The sequence below is a fragment of the Carya illinoinensis genome, chromosome 13, assembly GCF_018687715.1.
Source record: "Carya illinoinensis cultivar Pawnee chromosome 13, C.illinoinensisPawnee_v1, whole genome shotgun sequence".
NCBI lineage: Eukaryota > Viridiplantae > Streptophyta > Magnoliopsida > Fagales > Juglandaceae > Carya > Carya illinoinensis.
The window spans coordinates 10,695,601-10,723,135 of record NC_056764.1 but is presented as its reverse complement, the minus strand read 5'-3'; the positions used below and the strand labels follow the sequence as shown (position 1 = coordinate 10,723,135).

The 27,535-nt window shown below is 37.7% G+C and overlaps 1 protein-coding gene across 7 annotated transcripts; it reads left to right on the top strand.

Moving 5' to 3' along the window:
• The first annotated feature begins 8,334 nt into the window (after positions 1 to 8,334).
• On the top strand, positions 8,335 to 26,369 carry LOC122291994. Of its 7 annotated transcripts, none has more exons than XM_043100113.1 (4): positions 8,379 to 8,528; positions 8,783 to 9,123; positions 25,629 to 25,815; positions 25,985 to 26,369. In XM_043100113.1, exons 2-4 carry the CDS (start codon positions 9,104 to 9,106, stop codon positions 26,054 to 26,056), a joined length of 279 nt encoding a protein of 92 aa, XP_042956047.1. In that variant the 5' UTR covers positions 8,379 to 8,528; positions 8,783 to 9,103; the 3' UTR covers positions 26,057 to 26,369. The 7 variants fall into 7 exon arrangements, with proteins under 7 accessions (XP_042956046.1, XP_042956049.1, XP_042956047.1 ...); XM_043100114.1 differs by having other exon boundaries at positions 8,380 to 8,528; positions 8,773 to 9,123; XM_043100118.1 differs by lacking the exon at positions 8,783 to 9,123 and adding an exon at positions 23,985 to 24,069 and having other exon boundaries at positions 8,387 to 8,528.
• Positions 26,370 to 27,535: the final 1,166 nt, after the last annotated feature.

Sequence of the window (27,535 nt, the reverse complement as noted above, 5' to 3'; positions counted from 1 at the left end):
AGGTATGATTGGTAGCTTATTATATTTAACAGCCAGTAGACCAGATATTATGTTTAGTGTGTGCTTATGTGCACGCTTTCAATCATCTCCAAAAGAATCACATTTAATTGTAGTTAAGCGCATTTTTAGATATCTTAGTGGTACAATTAACCTAGGGTTATGGTACCCTAAGCACACATCTTTCAATCTAATCAGTTACACAGATGCAGATTATGCTGGCTATAAAATAGATCGAAAAAGCACTAGTGGAGCATGTCATTTCTTAGGTCATGCACTAGTTTCCTAGTTTAGTAAGAAAACAAAATTCTGTTGCACTATCTACTGCTGAGGCAGAATATGTTGCTGCAGGTAGTTGTTGTGCTCAAGTTCTCTACATGAAGCAACAACTTGAAGATTTTAAACTCATGTATAATCACATTCCAATCAAATGTGATAATACAAGTGCTATAAATTTTTCAAAGAACCCAATACAACATTCTAGAACTAAGCATATTGAAATAAGATATCATTTTCTTCGAGATCATGTGCAGAAAGGCGATATAGTACTAGAATTCACAAACATACACGATCAGTTAGCAGATATTTTCACAAAGCCTTTACCAGAAGATAAATTATGTATGATCAAAAGAGAAATAGGTATGATGCATACTATGAATATCTCTTAAAAGATAGACTAGAGTCAATAAAAATAGAGATAGATTTTTTTAAATACTTTTACATAAACTTGAGATTCTTAACCTCATGTTTAGGACGCTCATTCTCTTCATACAATATCATGTCATTCTTATCCATGGGAACCGACAAGCGGAATGAAGAATCTAATAAAGATTTCAACAGTTTATTCTTCTGTCAAATGATTCCTTCCCTTGTGTGAGACTCTTGAACAATTCGTTGAAGTACAACAATTTGTTCTTTGAACTTTTCAACTTCATGATTTTTAGCTTGTAGCCGCTGAGAAAAAGCAACAATAGAGGAAGAGTAGCGAGTCCCAAGACTCACCAAGTCATAAATAGCATCAGAATTTGTCAACAACAAGGGAAGAGTAGCGAGTCCGTGAAAATGACATTTTTTAAAAACTCGGAGCCTTCAATCTCGTTTGTCAACAACATTAGGCGTTTTTTTCAAATCTCCAGCCTCAATTGTCGGATCACGGACGGATGAAATTTATTTATTTTTTTTAACTATCTACAGTGTCTACTAACGCACCGTTTTCTTCAAGTCCATTTACTTGTTGTGGATCCTTTTTAATGATGCCAAAAGGGGAAGAAGTGTTAGACTAGAACATTAACATTATTTGAATTGTTAAACTTGTTATATATACTTGAAATTATATTTATACTTTTGCTTGAAAAACTAATGCATATTTTCAGGGGGAGCTAAACTTGTTATATATGCTTGGAATTATATTTATACTTTTGCTTGAAAAACTAATGCATATTTTCAGGGGGAGCTTAAGTATTAATACAGGTTTCAAGTTCTATTAAGTATTTGTCATCATCAAAAATGGGGAGATTGTTGAACCCAAGGTTTCAAGTTTCATGTGATTATAAATCTACACATGGATTTTGATGATAACAAATGAATTCAAAGAATAAAGGAGTTTCAAGCTCAAGTTGTTCATACAATGGAATCAAGCACATCAAAGAATCAAGCATGAGTAAGAAGGAAACAAGTTTACATTAAAGTCATAGAGTAATATTGTAAATCTCTTAAAATTCGAAATTAGGATTAATGTTCAAAATTAATATTTTATCATAAAGCATTAAAATACATTTTCCACATGTGGATGAATATTTTTGAAAATTAAATTTGAAAATTTTGAAAAATGATTGATTATCATCTTTTGCATGTGCATGCCTTGATTAAAGGGTTGATCTTTGAAAATATTAAAGATGATTGATTGTCATCTTTCACATGTGTATGTTTTATTTGAATATTTTCAAAAGTGATTGATTCTTTTTTAGACTTATACAAAAGGTAGATGATTTTGTTTGAAAAATTTGAAAAGTAAAGTGTGCTCATTTTGTCATATACAAAAAGTAAAAGATTAGGTTTGAATTTTTTGAAAAGGAAAGTGTGCTCCTTTTGTCATATGCCAAAAGTAAAAGTTTAGGTTTGATTTTTTTGAAAAAAGTGAATGATGTTATTTTTGACAATTGAAAAAGAATAACCTTTTATTTGAATTTTTTGAAAAAATGAATGATGTTGTCTTTGACATGTGAATCTTTTTAAATTTGAATATGAAGTCTCATATGCCTATAAATAGATCATTTAAGAGCTTCACATTCACAACACCAAGAGCATACAACATTCATTCAAAGCTTTCATTCTCTCTTTTCTAAGCATTGAGCATTAATCATTGTTCATTTTGAGAGATATAGTTTGCGCTGTATTGTTCTTATTTCACTCATTGAGGAGTGTTTTCTGATAACCTACTCACTATCAGCTTTTGTATCAGAAAAAGGGTGTGTATAACCATTGTGCGTGTAGAAAGTATTCTACACGGGGAATAGTTGAATCACCACGTGTAAGGTGATTGCAAGTGTAGAGGGTGTTCTACACGGATCCTTTGTAGCGGTATTGTTCAAAGGTGTAATAGGTTTCTATCTGCACCTGAAGGAGGTTGAATAGTGAATGTGGGAATCCTCAAGGGGTAGCTTGAGGCGAGGACGTAGGCAGTGGGGCCGAACCTCGTTAACATACTGAGTTTGCTTCTCTCTTATCCTTACTCTTTATATTTATTGTTATTTCATATTTTATTTATATTTTATATTATATATTTGATTTATAATTGTTATTTTTTTAATACAATTCAATTCACCCCCCCTTTTATGTTAGTCATCTGGGTAACAAAGGAAGTGAAAAGGAAGGATCAAAAAGTAACGCCAAGCTACAATAGAGAACAATACTGAAAAGAACTCATCCAATCTCAGTAAATAAATGAAAAAGGCAGATACTTAACTATAACAACCACCCTCAAATCAACCCCAGAAGAGTCTAAAATAGCAATATTACGGAACTAACTTCCAAGGCAAATGAAGAAAAAGTAAGAAGAGAAAGCTTCCTGGCTGCTGAAATTGATGCCCATTAACAAAATCTGGTCTTTCAGTTGACTCTCAACCACAAGAAAATCTATGCCTTCTATCTCTTTCTCTAAAATCTTACCAAAAAAAAACCTTACCGAAATCAGTGTAATTTCAAAAGGAAAAATGCCCAACGTGTGTTACCATGATGTGAGGTAGCAGATATGGGTTTCTCTACAACATCTAGAGTTTGCAACGGAGTTTGAGAGTGAGAAAGATGGATCGAGGGTTAGCAAGGGGATCCTTAAATGAGAGAGAGAGAGAGAGAGAGAGAGAGAGAGAGAGAGAGAGAGAGAGAGAGAGAGAGAGAGAGATGGCACCAAAAGGAGGAATCGGGGAGACGAGATTGAGACTGAGGGGGGGAGCGAGATGGGTCTTCGTTGAGCATGAATTTGTCTAGGGTTCAGGACTGAAGGGGGTAAGAGAAGTGAAAGGTAAGGGAGTTGGGGTGAGAGGTGAAGGAGAAGAGCCTAGGATTTGGCTGAGGGATGTTGCAACGAGAGGTGAGGCTGAGTGAAGGCATCAGGGTGAGTGGTGATGAAGAAGAGAGAGAAGAGTATGGAGATGAGTTTGAGACTGAGGGTAGCTCAAGAGGGGTGTGGGAGACAAACTGTAACATAGGCGACGAATTGAATTTGCCACGTCAAGTGTGTAGAGTGCGATCCTCGAACCAGAGGTTGTGTAGATTATTTCTAGATATAAACATAAAAAGAGTATGTTGAAGAAGTACCTAGTTGATTGGCAATTTGGCAATGGTAGTGCATGTGTGATCAGAACCAAAAATGCGACGTCCAATGGACCAACATGACAAAGTGTATGTGGTAGCTATAGCTAGAAGTGACATCGGCGTGTGGCACTTACAATAAACATTAATTAAGTGCACACGAACACATCAGCAACTGTGATTTCGTACACATCATCAACAGTGATCGAAATCATTGTTCGAACCCTTTTTTCTTTGTGGGCATTGAGTACCCAACTGCATGCATTAATTATTGTTTTGGATCTCATTAAATCCAAAACCCTTTTTCTAATCCACGGCATCATTGGTTGTCCCATATGTAGCTCCCAACATTGAAGATTTCAAACATCATATTCATTTTTAGTTTTCTAGGTTTCTTTTAATTTTTTAACAATTTTTAATATTCATACTTATTTTTTATCATTAATAAAATCTTACATTCTCATTTTTTTTACATCTTAAAAGAAGCAAAAAAATATCTTCATCTCTTTTTATAAGCTATTTTTACATGAATCTTATTATTCCTATTTATTTACACTAAACTATTTGGTTTTATGTTTGTCTTATTAATTTGGATTAATAAACTAATTTATTAATTTGGATTGGTTTTGTTAGTAAGTATATATGGACAACTATCGAATTAACAATTAAGAGTGAAAGTAAAGATAAAATCACATAACTAATTTTTATCGTTCACTTAAGTCCAATGGAGCTGATCAAGTGAGAGATTGAGATTGACAGTTTTAATAATTTAGTTGTCCCTAAATAACTATCTTATATAGTTAATGTTAAATGTTAGTGACATACTTTGTTATCTTAAATGTCAGTTATTGTTCATGACAAGGATATAATATCATCAATTTATCCTAATTACAAGTGCACTTATATGAACATAAAAAAATTAAATAATATTTTTTCAAATGAGATAGAAATGAACATATCAAGAAGTGGAGCACAAATAAAGGAACAACATAGACACAACGAATTGATACCAACAAGATTGATCAACAGTCAAATAAAAACAAAAGCAACAAATCTAGAAAAAAAACATACACCAAAAAAAATATTCTAACAAGAAAAAAAATGATATTAATAAAATATATAAAACAAAACAAATAAAAGGCTATAAAAAAAAAGCACAAAAATTGGAAATGCTATTTTGTTTTATTTTTTATTATAATGTTTGTGTTAATAAATTAATGTTTATCAAATTTTTAAAATTTTTCAAACAAACTTTGAAAATAAAGAGACTAACTACTATATTTATGTATAAAAACTCAATAACCAACTTTGAAGTGATTAGTAGGTAAAATGGTGTTTTACTATTAATTTTTTATTATAATGTTTGTGTTAATAAATTTATATTTATCAAATTGTTTATCAATAAGTATAAACCTTATATTTTCTTTAGAAATAATAATAACGGTAACATCAATAACGAAAAAAAAAGTAAATAATAATAACATAAAAAAAAATACAACATGCATATCAATCAAAGACATTCAAAAAAAAAATTGATAACAATGTTCCAATTCAACTTATTGTAAATCAATTACGTGGTTGAAAGTTTAATTTTATCATATTTTCTTATTTCTACTTTTATTATAGAAAAAACAAAATGTAATAAAAATATTTATTGTATAATTTTTTTTATTTTCTTTTATATTTCAATTTAGCCTATTTACAATTTGTTTTTTCTATTTTCCCCTACTGCACAACAAGTCCCAACTTACACATTATTTTTAATATTTTTTCATAACACATCACTTAATTGAAATGTTTTTTATAAATATTATTATTAAATTTGCAAAACTTATTATTATATAAATTAAAACAAATAGAATTTTAAAACATTTTAAATTCTCAACAGAATTTTATTTAAAACTCATATATGAATTCAAACAATTTAAATGAACTATTTGCTAATACTTAAATAATGAAATTGTTTTATAAACATTATCATTAAATTTACAATAATTATTAATATATAAATTAAAACAAATAAAATTTTACAACATTTCAATTTTTTTTTACGTTTTAAAATCTTAATATAATTTTATGTAGAATTGCTATATTAAGTAGAAAAATTTAAAACTTAAATTTAAGAGAAAAAACATTTTAAATTGTTAATAAAATTTTATGCAAAATGTACACATTAAGTGAAAAAATTTAAACGAACTATATACTAATACATAAGCAATGAAAAATTTTCATAAACATTATTATTAAATCCATAATTAATTATTAATATATAATCAAGACAAATAAAATTTGACAATATTTTAAATTTAATTTTTCATATTTTAAATTGTTAATAGAATTATATGTAAAATTGAAATATTAAGTGAAAAAATTTAGATGAACTATGTCCTAGTAGCTAAATATACAAACATATAATAATGTATTTGTTTTATTTATAAAAAAAAAAAAAAAAAAAAAAAAAAAAAAAAAAAAAAAAAACTTAATTGATCTAAGCCCGAAATTAATCATTTTAAACCCCTTCAACCCGCCCCATCCCTAACCAAAACGGCGCCGTTTCACACCACAAAACTCTAACTATAAAAGCTCTTTAAACGTCCCGCCCCTCCCCCTTCAAGAGTCTTCTTCCCCGCCCCCCCTCTCTCTCTCTCTCTCTCTCTCTCTCTCTCTCTCTCTCTCTCTCTCTCTCTCTCTCTCTCCTTTGGCCCCCTGTCGTTCTTCGAGTCTTCTTCCCTGGCCCCCTTCTATTCTCTCTCTCTGTTTCTTCTTCCCCACCCCCGTTTTTCTCCTTCTCTTACATTTTTTTTGTTTGTTTTTTCTTTTTTACTGTCGTGAGCCACCATCGTCACGTTGGTCGCGCCTAGCTGGTGACAACCACTCTTCCCTCACAGCCTCTCTGTCGTTGCGTTTGAAGAAAAGGGTAAATTTCTAAAATTTTATTTTTGAATGAGTTTTTTCTTTATTCAAAGGGAGTGTTTTTTTGGGTTTCTCAGTTGTAGAGTTTTTTTTTTCGGGTTTCTCAGCTGCATGTTAAATCTGTTTTTCTTTCTTGTGGTGGTGTTTTTTGAATTATTTTTGTTCATCCCCTTTCTTTTCTATCGATGGGATCTTAATGTCAAGAGCAGTTTCAGGTTTATTTCACCCTCTCGTGTGTATTAAGGCACTCCGTTTGGGTGGTTATTTTTTTTATTTTTTATTTTTTGATGAATATTTTTGAGTTTCTCGGTTGGATCTGTTGTTTGTTGGGTCTCTGTTTGTCTCTGGAATCTGTTTGTTTTGTTGGGTCATGACACTGGGATGTATCGTGGTTGGGATGTCTCCCTCGCATCGCGACTCTAATCCATTGCCTATGGCTGCGCGTCGCAGCTGACGACCACGTCGAACCTCCACGCTTTGGCCATACCCACCTTCCCCAGCCCACATTGAGCTCCCTCTCTCCCTCACATGCCCTCTCCCTCAAAATTTTTTTTTTCTCGATGGCATCTGAAGGTGATATTTTTTTCGTTTGTGTATTATTTGGTTGTATTGAGGCACTTTGTTTGGGTGTATTTTGTTTACGTGTGTATTTCATTTGCGTGTATTTTTTGGGTTTATTGAGGCACTTTGTTTGGGTGTATTTTTCCTTTGTTTTGCGATTGATGTATAGTAGGTTTCTATTTTTCACATTTACAGACCAATTTTTTTCAATTTGATGGGTTTTTTTTTTCAAAAATTTCGAAACAACTGGATTTTCTTTTTTCACTCTAATTGGTTTTTTTTTTGTGTTCTCAGTACATACGAACAAATCAGAAGATGGAATTTGAATGATGGGTTTGATTTTTTTATTGGGTTTACTTTCTGTAAAATACAGATGTGAATATGCAAATATACTTTTTATCTTCTTTCCATTTTTTTTTTTTTTTGCTGTGATGCATTTGGATATGCATATCATCTAATTAGATACTGTAATAAATTCATACATACAATACAATTCATTCTTACAATACTGAAAGAAAGAATAAGAACATACCTACAACTGCTGAGATTCACGAGTAACTTCGTCTAGGATATTTTTGTTTTAAAAGTTATAATATAGAGAGTAGTGAGCACAAGATACGGAATGAAAGAAACATTAACATTTAAATTTCAATTTGATTGAATTTGACAGACAAAATGATAAGTTTTAACTATAAAAAGACATTAAAATAAAGTTGATGAAGCAAAACGACACTAAAGATAATGAACTGAACAATAAAATTAAGGGATAAAATTGAAAATAAAATAGAAAAACTTAAATCAGTCGGTGAGAATGTATAAAGACCAAAATAACTGTCGGTAAAATAAAAGTAAAAATGAAAGGAAGCCACCGTAATTGCCTGATAAAATTAAGGATAAATAGGAAAAAAAGTTAGACGAAAATATTGTAGATAAGTGATTAGCACTTTATGTGTAAGTATAGATATAGATATATATGTATCGAAAAAAGCCCAGCTGACCAAAAAAGTCCAAAAACGGAGCCCAGACCAATGACCAAAAGCCCAATGTCCAATCCCAAAACTTTGCAAACGGCGTCGTTTTAGTGCTTTTAGGGTTGCCTCCAGCCCCTCTCTGAGAGACTCAGACTCATCTCTGCCCCTCCCCCAGTCCCCTGCACTTAGCCCATCCCAGTCCCCTGCATGCAGGCCGCAGCCCTCTCCCAGACTCTCATCTCTGATTCCTCCACAGATCCTCGCCGACATTCCGAGGTATTAAGTTTATAATTTTGTTCTTTGGATGCTTTTCTGATCAACATTGCATTTCGCTTGGGATGGTTGAAATATAAAAACTTCGGTTGATAGATCAGATCACGGAAATGGAATAGAAGTATACTTTTAATCTACTTTTAGTCTTTTAGTATTTATCCTTGCAAACTCTTCATCCAACACTTTGACTCATCCATTATTTGCTCTGTAAAAGTTACCACTTGTTATTATCTTCACTTCTGAACAGAAAGCTCTAGATTTTTTAGGGAAAATTTAGTGGGGAGTTGCAAAGAGCAGGAGCCAGCAATAGGCAAATCTCACAAGTTGCGGTGTGGAGTGGACGGTGGAGTGTGGAGACGTCAACCTGCGGCGAAGGAAAACAAGTTGCAGCTGAGGAACACGTTGCGATGGAGCGTATCGAAAAACACGAGCAGACCGAGCTTCGACGGAGAAACAGCAGCTGCGACGGTCTAGAGGTGGCGTTAGCGCCGGTCGTCGGAGAGTGGAGACAACAATCGCAGGGGGCATTCAGCCGCAACTTGTGTTCCTCCGCCGCAGGTTGACGTCTCCACACTCCAATGTCCACTCCACACCGTAGGTAATAAGTTTTTAACACAGCAATTCCAATTCTAGCATCTGTTTTGCAACATTGGGAATTTCTGTATCATATACAGGACAACATCTTTCTAAGCTAAATTCATGTGTTTGGTTTAAGGCTCTATAAATTAGTGGATTTAGTTAATCAAGATGTTGATGTTAGTGATGATGAAGAAGAGGAATTATTTGGGGTGGAAAAATTCTATGTCATACTATATTTTCCTATTTTTCGACTAAAATCTGGCACCATGTGCTTCATGCCCACTAGTTCCAGTAAGAAGAAGCTGAGAATAACCTTATTTGTGTCAGGAAAAAGTAAACCTCTGAGTCAACTCAATTTGTGTCTCCAGTTACTGTAAATATGAAATAAAAATATCATTGTGGCTGTGTTTGGCACAAGGAAATAAGGTGCAAGGAAATTATCTTGAGTGTTTGACAGATAGGAAAATGAAAATCAAATGATTTAGTGAGAGGTCATTTCTAAAGTATTAGCAACTTATGCCAGCATCCTTTAGAAATATGAATAACTTCATTAGTGGTGGAAAGACACCTTTTCCATCATAGAATGCTTTAGCCGAACAAAACCCACAGGTATTAAGTTAATTATAAGTCAGGTATTAAGTTATTAAGTGTAACTTTATAGATCGGAGACCCCCCTTTTGATATGTATTGAGATGGATGTGCATGCTTTTGTGGTCGGTTTTGGAAATACAAACAGCTGATTTTATTGAAGCCTTTCTGTTGTGCTGTTAGTTTGCTTGCTCATTATATACAATGAAATATTGGCACTTTTGCTAACTTGCTATAGTTTTTTTTATATATAAATATAAATATATATATAACTTATCCATTTAAAGACTATCCCAAAACAATATACCAAAACATACTGGTACCAAAATATTCCGTTCCAATACCTCAACTGGAACGGAATTCAAAACTTTGGATGGCAGAGCTCCATCTCCAGCTGCAAAAACCTAAGGGACCAAAAGGAAAGAGAGATGCATTTTAATCTGCACACCAAGCACTAGTGCTCCCTTTGGATCTCTCAGCTCTACGATCACAGCCACCAACCCTGTAATTTATCTGCTCTTCATTCTCCTTTGTTCCCCCGCTATATTTCCAATCTAAATGTTTGATATGGTTTATTTGCATAAAAAAATGTGAGCTGCATTGTATGGATGCCCAAATCAAATTTCCCCCCCCCCCCTCCCCCCTTTTTTTTTTCCCTGGAAAACTACATTATTTTGAAATATTTTTTGTATGGAAGAGGCTTGCATCAATTAAGGAGTTGTGAATGCTGGAATGACTTGCAGTTCTTTTCATAATTTATAGCCTACCCGAATGATATTGAACGACGTCGTTAAATTCAGACTAAAGTCCCTAAACCTCCAAAAGTTCCCGTTGAGTCCTACTGCCCTAAGCCCCTAACTTTCTCAAATTCTCAGACTTTCGTCACTCTCAGAAGTCATAATCTCAGTTCTACTTCTCCATCCCCATTTCGTGCGTCCGTGTTGCCTCCTACTCAAATCACCATAGGAAGTTCCTTAGTTCTCCATCCCTGATTCCCTGCTGTGGTGCTGTCCTAACTTTCTCAGTTCTCCATCCCCCATTGGTCATTGTCATCCATCGCCTCCTACTCGAATCACCATAGGAAGTTCCTTAGTTTTCCATCCCCCATTGGCCATTGTCGTAAGTCATCTCCTACTTGGATCGCCGTAGGAAGTTCCTCAGTTCTCCATCCCTGATTCCCTGCTGCTGTGCTGTCCTAACTTTCTCAGTTCTCCATCCCCCATTGGCCATTGTCATGTGTCGCCTCCTCCCTTCTCAGCCACAAACTCTGCCAATCTCTCTCTTGACCTCTTGGTATGTTATTTTCTGGATTGTTTGAGTTGTCTTGGCTTTATCTGATTTGGTGGGTTGATTATATGAGGTGTTAAGAGTTAGGGTTTATATGGTGGCTGTTGGATTTGGGAACTTTTGGGTTGGATAATTTTGTTGGATGAGACTAATAATAACCTCATTTGACTGAAATGGGTTTGCGCTTAGAGAGGAGAGGAGCACAATCTCCCCTTTCGATGATATTGGAAAAAGGGTGTTATCTCATCATTATCTTCGTCAATAAATTGCTTATAGGAAGTGGAAGACATGGTGGGATTTGCAATGACGGTGGATTTGGGAAGAAGATGGGGGAAATGAGCAAATTAACTTTCTGTTTGTGAGAGAAGCTGTGTACGTAGGTTGTGGACTTGTGTGTGTAGAGGTGCAGATAACTTGCTAAATGCGTGGAGGACTGGGTTTCTCAGGAAAATAACAAAAGAATCAACGAATAATAATGGAGTAATTAGGTAAAACACACCATCGGAATCTGGTCGGATCCGAAAACCTGCTTTTTCGGAATTGGGTTTGGGTTTGAAATATTGATATACATAATCAGCTTGGAACTGTTTGTTCGGGAGTGAACCTTTTCGGGTCGGTTGGGTGAACAGTGCTAGCTGTGGTTGACAAGGATTGCCATGATTGAAATTAGTATTTTTATTCTTTCATTCCACTGTTTATAAGAAGTGGTTTTGGATTGATTAGTAAAAAAAGAATTAGACAAAAAGCTGTTCACTTTCTTGATCTAAGGGGTATTTTATATGCGAGAATTTCTTTATAGGTTAATATGCGAGGATTGACAATGGACTAATCACAGGCTTAACCCAATTATCGTTACTCTAGAAGTTTGCTTCGAATACTTGCATCCAATTAGTTTATTCCTTGTATAGCCATATGGCCAGCTTTTAGTCTTCTTCTCACTCTTTAAGCTATGGGTGAAAAGCTAGTCCGAGTAGGTGTTGACTTTCATGCCAATGTAACTGTTGCTCTGCTTTTGCTTCCCCATATGCTTTTCATTGTTTACTCGTGCATACTCATGGAACCATAGAGATTCACCTCACTTTATACTCTCAAATTCAGATACTAAATATGAGTTGCTGGCTAGACTACCACATGTTTGACACAATGGATTCGGATTGCTTCATTGTTATGAATGTATGCTGCATAATGTTACGCAACGTTTGCTTGGGTTAAGGTGCATAGTTGTTGGCAGAAATTTTACAGCTTTCAAATGGTTCTCCTCAATGAGAAGTGGAATTTATTAGAGTGGACGGGATCGGGAGGTGGATCTCTTTTTACCTCATTTTCTGCTTGTTCGTATTCTCTTTTGAGTGGGACAAGGTGGAGAAGACAAGATGCATTGAGCCATGAAAAGGCAGTGGTTCTACCCAACACTACACCTAGAGGAGGGGTTAATAGGTGTAATCCAATTTTTATGGCCTTTTGAAAATTAGACAAACAAGCAGTTAATAAATGAATCAAATAACACAAATAATCAACACATGATTTTGATCACGAAGTGGAAACTCATTTGAAGAACATCTTCAAAATCTAAAACCACTCTGGGTGTAAGACACCACCTCAAATCCACTATAGAAATTTTAGTTTGTTACAACCAATTTAGAGACACTCACAAAACCTTTGTAGTAGCTAAACTTGGCTTGCAACACCACGAGTGACCCACTCGATCTCTACATGCATGTAGTGTCGGAACTCTGACCTTCCTATAGCTTCCCACGAGAACCTCTCAATCTCTGCATCAACGGCAGCTCCAGACTCTTCCGGCCAACAAAAATGTCCACTTCAATGGACTCAAGTAAGAGTTGATTTTGAATGTGTTGTGGTGGAGAAATGTTTATCTAAGAGAGAATCAAACAAATGGGGGAGAGTTTGCTCTAAGAAGTTCTTGGAGGCCCTTAGGGTTTTTGCTCTGATTCTCCACACCAAGAACAGAAGTTAAGCTGTTCTATTTATAGTTCCCATCAAATGAGGCGCTTCAAAACCCTACATTGTAAGAGATTTGGAACATTGGCTCGAGCGAAGTGTCGAGCGAGACAATCTGCCTAAGTTCGCTCAAGCGACATGTCGAGCGAGTATCGAGCAGTCGACTCTGCCTGAGTTCACTCAAGCTCAGTGTCGAGCGAGGGTCGAGCGACACACTCTACCTAGGTTCGCTCGAGCTCAGTGTCGAGCGAGGGTTGAGCGGTTGAATCTGCTTGAGTTCGCTCGAGCTGAGTGTCGAGAGAGGGTCGAGCGGTTGAATCTGCCTGTGTTCGCTCAAGCTATATGTCGAGTGAGGGTCGAGCGGTGCAATCTGCCCAAGTTCGCTCGAGCGTTCCGTCGAGCGAGGGTCGAGCGAAGTCACTTTCTTTGACCAATCTGCCTAAGTTCGCTCAAGCGACATGTCGAGCGAGTATCGAGCAGTCGACTCTGCCTGAGTTCACTCAAGCTCAGTGTCGAGCGAGGGTCGAGCGACACACTCTACCTAGGTTCGCTCGAGCTCAGTGTCGAGCGAGGGTTGAGCGGTTGAATCTGCCTGAGTTCGCTCGAGCTCAGTGTCGAGAGAGGGTCGAGCGGTTGAATCTGCCTGTGTTCGCTCAAGCTATATGTCGAGTGAGGGTCGAGCGGTGCAATCTGCCCAAGTTCGCTCGAGCGTTCCGTCGAGCGAGGGTCGAGCGAAGTCACTTTCTTTGACCAATCTTCAAGCCTTTCCGCAACAACACTTGTTACAACACTATTTTACACAGGTTTTCACAAGAATATGCCAATACGCTCATTTTTCCCTCAACAATCTCCTCCTTTGGCATTTCTGTGACAAAACCTCTAACCTATACATATGGCTTAATCCTAGCACACCCAACTAGATCCATATTCTTGAACATGTTGAAATATTTCTACACACGCTTAGCAAACGGTTAAACATACCCATTCACATATGCACAAAAACATATTTGCAATTCTCAAATCATAATTCATGAACAGTCATGTCAAGTATAGGTTTTAGAAAAGAAATATTTCATTAAGTAACAAATCTGAGATTGAGTTCAAGAAACATTAGTCAAACAACAGCAGCTAACAAGAGATATAATTTAACAGACATAACCAAAAGCTGTTGTTCCCAAAAAAAATGTGTTAGTACAAGTAACACTCCACACTCCCCCTGAGTTAATACTACTATACTACTCCCCCTCAACAATATCTCCCCCTTTTTGTCACAAGAGGCCAAGGGTCTCAATTATCACCATCGGCATCCTCATCATCCTCATTGAGCTGCCTCTCGATGTCGTTGAAGCGTTGAGTCACAAGTTGCTGTAGGTTATCAATTTTCACATCAAGGCTGTGAACCGTGGCGTCAAGGCGGGCTAGATACTTAAGTACCTGCTAAAGACTGGGCTCCGACGAACTGGGGGCTGAGGAGGATGGCTGAGAGCTAGATGGGGCCGAGGTAGACGGCTGAGAACTAGATGGTCGGGAGCTCGAAGGCTGAGAGGAGGGAGCGGGAGGGTGCTCAACACGGAGAGGGTATGGAGTTGTGTGAGCACGACTCAGCTGGATCGTCCTACGACCAATAGGAGCCTTAAGTGCAATTCTAGGCTCCTGAAGATGTAAAGCAACAGACTGGGAGAGAGCCAGTCGGGTGATTAGACACGGTAAGGGCAAACCAGTCCGTGTTTTGGAGGACCGATACGCCTCAATAATAACCCGACACAAAAAACTTCCTAGATCAATGGAGACACTATTGATCAAGGCATACTGCAGAAGGGTACGGTCAAGACCCACATCACTATTATGACCAGTAGGATCTAAGTTCGTAAGAACAATCCTATTGAGAATGAGGTGATTAGGAGTAAAACGAGCAGTTGAAATAGGGGTTGTCCCTTCCAAACTACTAGGTCGACCACAAAGATAACTAGCAATGACTTGTGGACTGGGAGGAGATGTCCGTGAGTAGGGAAACTTAGGATAGGACACACGATGGGCATTTAGCAGAGTCGCTATTATGCCCGGAGTTACTCGGAAAGCAACGTTCCGGAGATTTGACTTCAAACGAGTCATCAACAGACACGTCATGAATGTTGGAGTAAAACTCCCTAACCAACTCCACAGAAGGAGTGGGATGACCAGTGGTCAATGCCTGCCACTGACGAAACTCAAAAATGCGGGGAATGATAGTCTCGGTAAGCTCACCTAAGGCCACTTCATGCTCGACTATGGGAGTACGATGCGAGAAGTTCTAAGAATACAACTCCTGGGCTAAAGGCACTATGGAAGTGAGCTTGAGCAGGTGCAGGGGGTTTTGGTGAGGACGAACAGTTCGAGACAATGTCTCGGTTGTAGACAGATTCAAAGACGTTAGACAAGGCTAAGGCAATGTAAAGACGTGATGAATGCATGCATGCTGACACAACAATGCCAACCGACAGTGTAAGAGTTGGTGCATGCCCTATGCCACTCTTCATTTTTCAAAACAATGATAAATGCCTAGTCCAAAGTGTCCCATATGCATGCCAATGCCAACTCATGTGCATGATCAACATGCATGCTAATGCCAATCATTTGCAAGCCAACGCCACTTCTAAATTAAAATACCCTCAAACCCAATGCAAGCTTAGTTAAACGATGTCCCAAACCTATGATAGACATGAAATAAATGTGGGGACAATGCTATGCCAACAGACATGAAATAGATAGGGCATGCACCAAGTCCTACATTGTCGGTTGGCATTGTTGTGTCAGCATGCATGCATTCATCACGTCTTTGCATTGCCTTAGTCTTGTCTAACGTCTTTGACTATGTCTATAGCCGAAACCATGTCTCGACATGTTCGTCCTCGCCAAAACCCCCCTGCACCCACTCAAGCTCACTTCCATAGTGCCCAAGCCCAGGAATTGTATTCTCAGAACTTCTCGCATCGTACTCCCATAGTCGAGCATGAAGTGGCCTTAGGTGAGCTTACCGAGACTATCATTCTCCGCATTTTTGAGTCTCGTCAGTGGCAGGCATTGACCACTGGTCATCCCACTCCTTCTGTGGAGTTGGTTAGGGAGTTTTATTCCAACATTCATGACGTGTCTGTTGATAACTCGTTTGAAGTCAGTCTCCGGAACGTTGTTTTCCGAGTAACTCCGGACATGATAGCGACTCTGTTAAATGCCCCTCGTGTGTCCTATCCCGAGTTTCCCTACTCACGGACATCTCCTCCCAGTCCACAAGTCATTGCTAGTTGTCTTTGTGGTCGGCCTAGTAGTTGGGAAGGGACAACCCCTATTTCAACTGCTCGTTTTACTCCTGACCACCTCATTCTCAGTAGGATTGTTCTTACGAACTTAGATCCTACTGATCATAATAGTGATGTGGGTCTTGATCGTGTCCTTCTACTGTATGCCTTGATCAATGGTGTCTCCATTGATCTAGGAAGTTTTTTGTGTCGGGTTGTTATTGAGGCGTATCGGTCCTCCAAAACACGGACTGGTTTGCCCTTACCGTGTCTAATCACCCGACTGGCTCTCTCCCAGTCTGTTACTTTACATCCTCAGGAGCCTAGAATTGCACTTAAGGCTCCTATTGGTCGTAGGACGGTCCAGCTGAGTCGTGCTCACACAACTCCACACCCTCTCCGTGTTGAGCACCCTCCCGCTCCCTCCTCTCAGCCTTCGAGCTCCCGACCATCTAGTTCTCAGCCGTCTACCTCGGCCCCATCCAGCTCTCAGCCATCCTCCTTAGCCCCCGGTTCGTCGGAGCCCAGTCTTCAGCAGGTACTTGAGTATCTAGCCCGCCTTGATGCCACGGTTCACAGCCTTGATATGAAAATTGATAACCTGCAGCAACTTATGACTCAACGCTTCAACGACATCGAGAGGCAGCTCAATGAGGATGCCGATGGTAATGATTGAGACCCTTGGCCTCTTGTGACAAAAAGGGGGAGATATTGTTGAGGGGGAGTAGTATAGTAGTATTAACTCAGGGGGAGTGTGGAGTGTTACTTGTACTAACACATTTTTTTTTGAAACAACAGCTTTTGGTTATGTCTGTTAAATTATATCTCTTGTTAGCTGCTGTTGTTTGACTAATATTTCTTGAACTCAATCTCTGATTTGTTGCTTAATGAAATATTTCTTTTCTAAAACCTGTACTTGACATGACTGTTCATGAATTATGATTTGAGAATTGCAAATATGTTTTTGTGCATATGTGAATGGGTATGTTTAACCGTTTGCTAAGCGTGTGCAGAAATATTTCAACATGTACAAGAATATGGATCTAGTTGGGTGTGCTAGGATTAAGTCATATGTATAGGTTAGAGGTTTTGTCACAATAGACGCTCATCACACCTTGGGCAATGCCATAGTCACATAGCATTTGCTTCATCCACAACAATTGCGTGCAACAACTCCCTGCAGCAATGTATTCAGCCTCAGCCGTGGACATGGAAATTGAGTTTTGTTTCTTACTCATCCAGGCTACCAAATTCGTCCCAACATAGAAACACCCACCAGAGGTGCTTTTCCTATCATCTGCATTACCTGCCCAATCAGCATCTGAATAGCCTGCAAGTTTAGTGTTAGAGTCTCTAGAATACCAAATCCCATAGTTAATTGTCTCATTCACATAACAAAGTATGCGTTTGACAGCTATCAAATGTGATTCTTTTGGATTGGCTTGAAATCTAGCACACACCCCAATACTAAAGGCAATGTCTGGTCTACTTGCAGTGAGATACAACAAACTCCCAATCATGCTCCTATACAAGGATTGCTCAACATCCTTGCCTAACAGATCAGCGCTTAGCTTAACACTAGTGCTCATGGGAGTTCTAGCATGGCTCTTGCCATCTAATCCAAATTTTGTGATAAGATCTTTTGCATATTTGGATTGAGATATGAATAACCCATCATTCAACTGTTTTACTTGGAGTCCCAAGAAAATGGTTAGTTCACCTACCATGCTCATCTTAAATTCATTCTTCATCTCATCAGCAAACTTAAGAGCCAGAGTGTCAATGGAAGATCCAAAAACAATGTCATCCACATAGATTTGAGCAATTGTTATGTCTTCTCCAGCTTTTCTGATGAATAATGTCCTATCAACACTTCCTCTCAAAAACTTGTGGTTCTCCAAATAGGAAGTTAGTCTTTCATACCAAGTTCTGGGAGCCTATTTTAGGCCATAAAGAGCTTTCTTCAGCCTGTAGACATGACTAGGATATTTTGGATCCTTGAAACCCTTTGGTTGTTTAACATATACTTCTTCTTGGAGAACTCCATTCAGAAAAGCACTCTTGACATCCATTTGATAGAGTTTGAAGCACATATGACAAGCGATGCTCAGCAAAATTCGAATTGACTCAAGTCTGGCAACCGGAACGAAAGTCTCATCGAAGTCTATACCCTCCATCTGGGCATACCCTTGAGCAACCAGTCTTGCTTTATTTCGCACAATGATTCCATTCTCATCAGACTTATTCTTGAAAATCCATTTTGTGCCTACCACATTGTGACTTTCTGATCTTGGCACCAAGTACTACACATTGTTCCTCACAAATTGATTTATGTCGTCATGCATCGCATTTAACCAATTCTCGTCACTTAAGGCTTCTTCGACCCTTTTTGGCTCAATTTGTGAGATGTAACTTGAGTGAGCCAATTGATTTATCACTTTCCTTTTTAGTCTCATCCCTTTATCTATGTTTCCTATGATATTTTCTTGGGGATGATTCAACTTTACTCTTGAAGAAGGCTCCTTTTGGCTTCTTATCTTTTCATTTGATGCGGACTCCAAGTTTTCCCTTACTGCATCACTATCTTCTCTTTCAGTTCCACTTGGTAAGTGAGATGGCTCATCTTTATTCAATTTCTCTTCAGGAGCATCATTCACTACCACATTTATGGACTCTATTAGTTCTGGTGTGCAGATTGTAGTATCTATACGCACGACTGTTTCTAGAGTATCCAAGAAAAATCCCTTCATCACTTTTGGGGTCAAACTTAGCTAAGTTTTCCCTGTCTCTCAAAATGTAGCATTGGCTTCCAAACACCTTGAAGTACTTCACATTTGGTTTCTTTCCTTTCCACAGTTCATATGGTGTTTTGGAAGTGTTTGATCTCGGATAGACTCTATTCACAATATGACATGCTGTGTTCACAGCTTCTCCCCAGAAATGGGTAGGAACATTCTTACTGTGTATCATGACTCGAGCCATTTCTTTAATCACCCTGTTCTTTCTTTCGACCACTTCATTTTGCTGTGGAGTGATAGGGGCAGAAAATTCTTGACTGATGCCCTCTTCGTCACAGAAACTCTCAAGATTTGAATTGTCAAATTCTCTTCCATGATCGCTCCTAATTTTGACTATTACCTTTCCTTGCTCATTTTGAAGCTTCTTGCACAAGATTTTAATCACATTAGGAGCTTCAGCTTTCTCTCTCAGAAATTCCACCCATGAATATCTGGTGAAGTCATCCACCATTACCAGTATGTATCTCTTTCCCCCCAGGCTTTCAGTTCTAGAGGGTCCCATAAAATATATGTGCAATAACTCCAAAGGTTGTTCAGTTAGGATAGCCGTAGTTTTCTTGTGAGCTGTTCTGACTTGTTTTCCCAATTGACATGACCCACACACAGGAGTCTCCACTTTACCCAGCTCAGGCAACCCTATTACCATATCTTTCTTGGCAATCTTGGACAGATTTTTATGATTCACATGTCCAAGTCTTTGGTGCCACAGGTCTGTTGCCTCACTCTTAGCACTGTTGCAACTATATTGAAAATTAGGAGTGATGCCATAACAATTTTCAGATGTCCTCGTTCCCTGCATCATGCAGTTTCCATCATTATCTGAAACAATGCATTTTTCTTTTGAAAAGCGAACCTCAGCAATATTGTCACACATTTGACTTATGCTGAGGAGATTTGCTTTTAATCCATCAACAAACAGTACTTCCCTCAAGACGGGTAGTCCAGGTATATCAATTTTACCTTTTCCAATTATATCAGCTTTTCCACCATCTCCGAAAGTTACTGTTCCACACTTGTATTCCTCAACAGTTTTAAACAAACTTCTATCACCTGACATGTGACGTGAGCATTCACTATCAAGGTACCACACATATGTGTCTCTAGTCTTTAGAGCAATGTGTGCCACATGACATGTGTTTCTTTCTCCAGTTCTGACCCACATCTTTCTAACTTTTGGAGAACCGCCTTTTTTGGTAGTTAACAGTTGGTCTAACTTGACATTCAGCATCTCATTCTGCCTAGCTAAGGCCATGACTTGACTCCAAAGATTCAGATGCCCTCTTCTTGGTTGTCTATCTCTATTTTTCATGTGATTCTTCCTAAACTCATAGCAATTTGGTCGGATGTGGCCAGCCCTACCACAATTATGACACACATAGTTTTCTTTGCTATCTCTTTGTCTCCTAAATGAAGAGGTATACTTAGGAGCAGTTATGAGACGTTTACCCATGTTTGGAGGGTGCATACTTTTGCTTTGAGAAGGTGCATGTTCATATGCGATGTATCTTTTCAGCTTAAAACACTCCGTTACAACATGACCTGTTTTACTACAGTGATGACAAATGGGTCTTGCATTTCTAGTTTTTGGTTTCACATGAGACAGAACATCCATTTGGACATGAGATGATTTCTTGCCCTTGTCAGATGGGTTAGTCTTTCCATTCACTGCTGATTCACAAACAAACAATCTTCTTCTCTTTTTTGTGGGAGACCTTTGAGGTGGTTGCAGTTTCAGAGTTTACTGCATCATATCCTAGTCCACTCTTGTCACTAGGGGACTTTCCAAAACTTAGGATTTCATCCAACTTTTATTTCCCGTTGGAGAAGGATTTCAGCTTTTCTTTCAGCAAGGTTATCTCACTTTCATGAGTTTTTAACTCATCTTCCAGAAACACTTTCTTCATTTTAAACACTTTCTTCATTGTAATGAAGTCTATCTCTTCAATGTGCATTTTGTTGAGTTTCCTCAATTTAACACATTCCTTGTATAACTTCTCATAAACTTCATATTCAGATTCATTTCCAGACTTGCTCTCGTCATCCGACACATTTTCACTGTGTTGACTCTTGCTATCTACCGAGACAGTGAATGCCATGTAATTCAGATTTCTTTTTGGGGAAGAGTTCCCTGATGAATCACTTGACTCTGATTCACTCTCACTTAGGGATTCAATTTTTGCTCTTTCTTTTGCCTTTTTGTAGTTTGGACATTCCAGGCGAATGTGTCCAAAACTGTGGCATTCATGACACTGCACACTGGATTGACCCTTATCTCTATTTGTTCTAGTGTGCTTCTCAGAGTTTCTATTCTTGTTCCCTGAACTAGAGCCTCTGTTGTATCTTTCAAACTTTTTCTTCTCTAGGCTCTGATTCTTTTTATTTCTAGCCACAAACATTTTCCTGAATTTCTTAGCATAAAATGCTATTTCTTTGTCACTCATAGCCAAATCATCAGATGACTCATCTGACTCCTCTCTAACAGTATTGAGTGCTATGGACTTATGCTTCTTGTCCATTGGAAGATACGTTCATATGTTTGGAGGGAGCCCACCAATTCTTCAATTCTCATAGTATCCACATCTTTGCTTTCCTCAATAGCCGTAACCTTAAGACGAAATCTCTCAGGAAGAGATCTGAGAACTTTTCTCACAACTCTATTCTCAGGAATTTTATCTCCTAAATTAAAGCGAGAGTTGACGATATCATTTAGTTTGGCATAGAAAGCATCAAATGTTTCATCATCCTTCATTCTCAACTCTTCAAAACTAGTAGTCAACATTTGAAACTTAGAATTCTTTACAACCTTGGTACCTTCATAGGTAATCTCAAGAATATCCCAAGCTTCCTTGCAATTTTGACACTTTGATATCCGTTTGAATTCTTCCTGGGATACAGCCATAAAGATCGCATTAAGCCCTTTGCTATTCCAACCGCACTCACTTATTTCATCCCTAGAGTAATTTTCCACACTTTTGGGAGTTCGAACTCCGTCAACAAGAACCTCTGGTTTTGTCCAATCATTTGTTATGGAAACCCATACTCGTTCATCCACAGATTTCAAGAATGCTCTCATTCTCACTTTCCAATAAGCATAGTTGTTTCCATCAAAATATGGTGGAGATGTGAGTGATTGAGACCTATCCATTTAAACCACTACAGCAGAATCACACTCAGGAACTAAATCCTAGCGGAGTGAACCCGCTCTGATACCAATTGAAAAAGCAGTGGTTCTACCCAACACTACACCTAGAGGGGGGGTGAATAGGTGTAATCCAATTTTTATGGCCTTTTGAAAATTAGACAAACAAGCAGTTAATAAATGAATCAAATAACACAAATAATCAACACATGATTTTGATCACGAAGTGGAAACTCATTTGAAGAACATCTTCAAAATCTAAAACTACTCTGGGTGTAAGACACCACCTCAAATCCACTATAGAAATTTTAGTTTGTTACAACCAATTTAGAGACACTCACAAAACCTTTGTAGTAGCTAAACTTGGCTTGCAACACCACGAGTGACCCACTCGATCTCTACACACATGTAGTGTCGGAACTCCGACCTTCCTATAGTTTCCCACAAGAACCTCTCGATCTCTGCATCAACGGCAGCTCCAGACTCTTCTGGCCAACAAAAATGTCCACTTCAATGGACTCAAGTAAGAGTTGATTTTGAATGTGTTGTGGTAGAGAAATGTTTATCCAAGAGAGAATCAAACAAATGGGGGAGAGTTTGCTCTAAGAAGTTCTTGGAGGCCTTTAGGGTTTTTGCTCTGATTCTCCACATCAAGAACAGAAGTTAAGCTGTTCTATTTATAGTTCCCATCAAATGAGGCGCTTCAAAACCCTACATTGTAAGAGATCTGGAACATTGGCTCGAGCAAAGTGTCGAGCGAGACAATCTACCTAAGTTCGCTCGAGCGACATGTCGAGCGGTCGACTCTGCCTGAGTTCGCTCGAACTCAGTGTCGAGCGAGGGTCGAGCGACACACTCTGCCTGGGTTCGCTCGAGTTCAGTGTCGAGCGAGAGTTGAGCGGTTGAATCTGCCTGAGTTCGCTCGAGCTCAGTGTCGAGCGAGGGTCGAGCGGTTGAATCTGCTTGTGTTCGCTCGAGCTGTATGTCGAGCGAGGGTCGAGCGGTGCAATCTGCCCAAGTTCGTTCGAGCGCTCCGTCGAGCGAGGGTCGAGCGAAGTCACTTTCTTTGGCCAATCTTCAAGCCTTTCCGCAACAACACTTGTTACAACACTATTTTACACAGGTTTTCACAAGAATATGCCAATACGCTCATTTTTCCCTCAACAAGCCAGATTTAAGAGGGGGTGTTCCTAGTTAAATCATTTCTATAATTTTTGTTCCCTACAGCAGATGTGGAAACCGAAGATATTCTCTTACTTCATTGTGAGGTAGCTAGCTAGCACTTTTGGCAAGATTTTTTAGTCTTTTTGGGCTTGATCGGGTGATGCTGGTAGGTATGGGTGGTTGATAGGTTAGCGTGCTGGAAAGGGCAGGTTGGCACATCACGATATAGTTCCAATCTGTTTAATGTGATGGATATGGAGAGAAAGAAATGACCAAAGTTTCAAAGATAGCACAAGTACTTTGGAGGACCTCATGTGTTTCTTTCTCAATACACTACCATTCGATAGTTGCCCATCTATGTTTCTCTAGTTTTACTTTTCAGGATTCTCTTGATCCACTCTCTTTAATTAGGTGTATTTGATGTATATTTTCAGTTTACTGGGATAATGCCTTTTACTCATGATGAAAACTTGTCTTATGAAAAACTTTCATATAAATAAAACTTTGGAAAAAAATATAGAAAAACCATATTGATACGCCTATTATTTGGTATAAATTTCTGTCTTCTATTTCTTTTCTCTCCCTTTATTGTATGCACTTGGAAAGATGGGCATCTGGTCAATCGGAGGATTTTTAGTCTTGCAGCGTTGTGTTCTTTCTTTTTCAGGAATGGATAGATGATAGCCTTCCTTCTCTTCTGTTTACTCCGTGAGAACTATTGAATTACAAGAAACGGATGATGCTGAATCGATGTGGGGCTTTTTTTTGTCTGCTTTGGATCTGTTATTTTTTTCACTTCTTCAGTTTGCATTTTTATTCGCTGCATTATAAAATACAACTCATTTAGGTCTATTTAAGATGTTCTAGTGTTCTAGTTTACTTTATTTTGTTCGATAATATGAATAATAAACCTTTACATTTTGAGTGTTTGGGGAGGAAAGGTATAAGACTCCCTATATGTGTATAAACCTTTGCAGTTAAGACTCCCTATATGTGTATAAAACATAGCTATCTTAGAAGTACATAAATTTGTATGATGTAGAAATGTAGAAATTTCTCAGGTAACAACTGAAGTGTAGAAAGTTTGTATGATGGTATAACTTAGAAATATATAAATTTCTATAGCCTATAGGCCCCACCACTTTCATAAAACCCCATAAAATCCTATATCTAAAAATCTTCATCTTAATTTAAAAACAATTTCAAGAAAATCTTACATCAAACCACGCCCTTACAAAAGTTGTCTGTGGTTCCCTTGCCAATTTCATACCTATATAATCTCATTTCATAACCACCCCCGTCTCTTTAGGGGTTATATTATGGGATTGCAAGGTTGTGAAAGAATTTGTTTCAGGAGGCATGGATCAATTGAATTAACTTGGAGAGTGGCAGGGTGGATAGCCTTTGAATAACAAATGGAATGCAGATTTTATCCTAATGCATTGCAGAAAGGGAACCGTCACAAGAATGTGATATCAGATATGTAGAATATTGGTTATTAGGTGTTAACTATGAAGCCTTGGCTGGGAATCACTATATTTTTTAGAGTTATGTGATTGCGCTTTAGAGGAGTATGTCTGGAGTTGGTTTTCTCTTCTAGAAACAGATCCGCTTTTCAGTCATCTTTCCAATCATATGTTTGCTTCCCTTGACAGCTGAATGCAATATACCGTTGAGTAGTTTAGTTTGACCTGTTGACATGACCCTGATACAAGGACTTCTTTTCAGTCATCTTTCCGATCGTGTATCTTGCTTCTGTTGACAGCTGAATGCAATAAATATGCTGTTGAGTAGTTTGATTTGACCATTGACACGACCCTGATGTGCGGACGTCATTAGAATTTTGTTATATATTTACCATAAGAAATGTAAGAAATTTTGCATCTGTGAATGAATTTTAAGGGTATTAAACATGGGTACCTGGTGCCCTGATTGTGTGGGGTAAGAATCCCTGATCTCCAAACTCAGCAACAAGAAAAGAGTGCAATTTCTCAGTTAGCAATTGAAGTGCAGAAAATTCAGCGACTTGTTTTTGGTTAGGACTTTACTGATTGTCTGGCATCAGATCCTTTCTGTGTATGTAGTTTGACTGAATGGTGCATGCTCCTAGTTCCTTAAATGGGATTGTATCTGGTTACGTGATCATTTAAGTGCCTTGAAATGTTGGTCTGTTTCAATTTTTTTTCCTCTTTATCCGTGTCATTTTTTGATGATTGTAATTATTTCTAGTGCCTCCTTTTCATTATTGTTCTTGATTATATATTTTCATGAAGTGGTCAAGTCTAACGTTGTCTTGGTTGGGCATGTGTAGTTGTGAGCATAGAGCAATGGGCCGTAAAGCTGGTACGCTTCATATCAACCCAAAGAAATTTGGCTCTCTTCACAAGCCTTGCATGAAGGAAATGATTACATTTCTCAACTGCTTGGCTGTTAACCACAGCAGTGACGATAAGTGTGTTAGGCAGACGGAACTTTTGAGCGCTTGTATGGATTCTCAGGTGATCCAATTTTCAAGTTTATCGTATCTTCTGCCGCTTCAGTTAATAGCTGTTTGTACCATTTCTTCTTTCGCATACTTCGTATTGGTTCTTGGATATAGATTATGCTTCTTCTAGCATTGTTCTATCCAATGTGTGCTTCTAAAGCTTATGATTACATTTATTGCAGACAAGCAATAAAAGGAAGTCCTGGGGAAGTATTAATTACCACCTGCAGAGGCTTAACAGAGGAAGGAAGTAGTTTGGGGTTTTTAGAGAAGAATGTTTGACTCGGGCTCATTATTCAGGGGTTCAGAGTTGCAGACGTTTAGTAGCAGGAGAAGGAACTATTTTGTTTATTGAACCAAAGAGTGTACCATTTCTCGATTCAACTTGGATGATATTTCACCAGTGAAAACATCAAACATTTTTTAAACAAATATACTGTAGTTTATATAAATCCTCATCCAGTAGAGGTTTGCAATAATCTGTAAAATGAGTTGGACAAGAAAGGAATCTGAGCTATTTCTCTGCTCTGCCATTCGAAGCTTTGACATGTTCCTTTGATTGCAAAACTGCAATACCCGTTGTGAGAAAAGAATGCTAATGATGTGTTGGTTGATATATTTACCATTCAGATAGATCATAGGCTAAAGTGGGGTAGAATGCTACTGATGGCAACTGATGTCTGCCATAGTAAATTAGTTTGATTTCATATTCCCTTGATTGGGACCAATTTTTTCTCTTACTTAATTTTAACCTATAAGAACTATCTGCGATTAAATTCCATTTTCAAGTGGCCAGTAGTGCAAAAAAAAAAAAAAAGTGTAGTTCATAAAATACTAGTGCTATTTATTTCTCATGCAGTACCGTCGACAAAAGTCAGAGACTAAGAACAAATTAATATTATATAGGGAAAATATCTCTCTTGCTCATAATATCACAAGAGATCGAAGTCATGCTATAGTCACAAAAATAAACTCACAAACTGACGTGATTTAATATTATATATTAGATCTATTTTATAATTAAAATAGTTTTGCAATCTAATAAAGTAGTTTTACAATTTAATGTACTATATTTATAAGTTACGTCAGTTTGAATTTATTTTTGTAGAATCTTTTTGTAGTTAAAATATTTCTCATTTCATAATGAGTGAAATCTAAATGATTGTAAAGTACTCTTGGTTTAAAATTTTTGTTATCAATGACGTACAAGCAAATTTAGAGATCAATAATTAAATATTAGATATGTTGTTGGTAGCTCGATCACATGCGTTTGTTCTGAAAAGAAATCTTCATCAATATATGCTAAATGTTATAAAAGATTTGAGTATACCTTTCGATCCTATTATTACTTGAATCTAATTAAGTGGATTAACATGAACTTACTATCCACAATTGGTGTCGAATTAACAGGTTCAAGATGTACATGCAGGGAACCTCAATGCAAGCACAAGATTAATGTTGCACTATAAAAATAGGAAAAGTTTAGTTGCAATTACACTTGTACACTAATACGTATACTAATTCATTGTGATTCGTCAAAAAATAGATTTTATTGAAAATAGTACTAATTTAAACTTTAAGTATGAAAGAATCAGTATTGGTACGCAGATTAGTATGCAACTTTACTTGTATATAACAAAACTCATAAAAATAAGAAGTACTCCTTCCGAGTGGAAGGATTTGGGGAAAAAAAGGTTTAACAAGGTTTTTATAACCATTTTATGTCTTACTAA

Coding starts and splice junctions, on each gene's coding strand:
- LOC122291994 (XM_043100112.1), top strand. CDS start 8,460: ATGCAGGCCGCAGCCCTCTCCCAGACTCTCATCTCTGATTCCTCCACA. Junction 8,529..8,791: donor ATCCTCGCCGACATTCCGAG/GTATTAAGTTTA, acceptor TAGATTTTTTAG/GGAAAATTTAGTGGGGAGTT.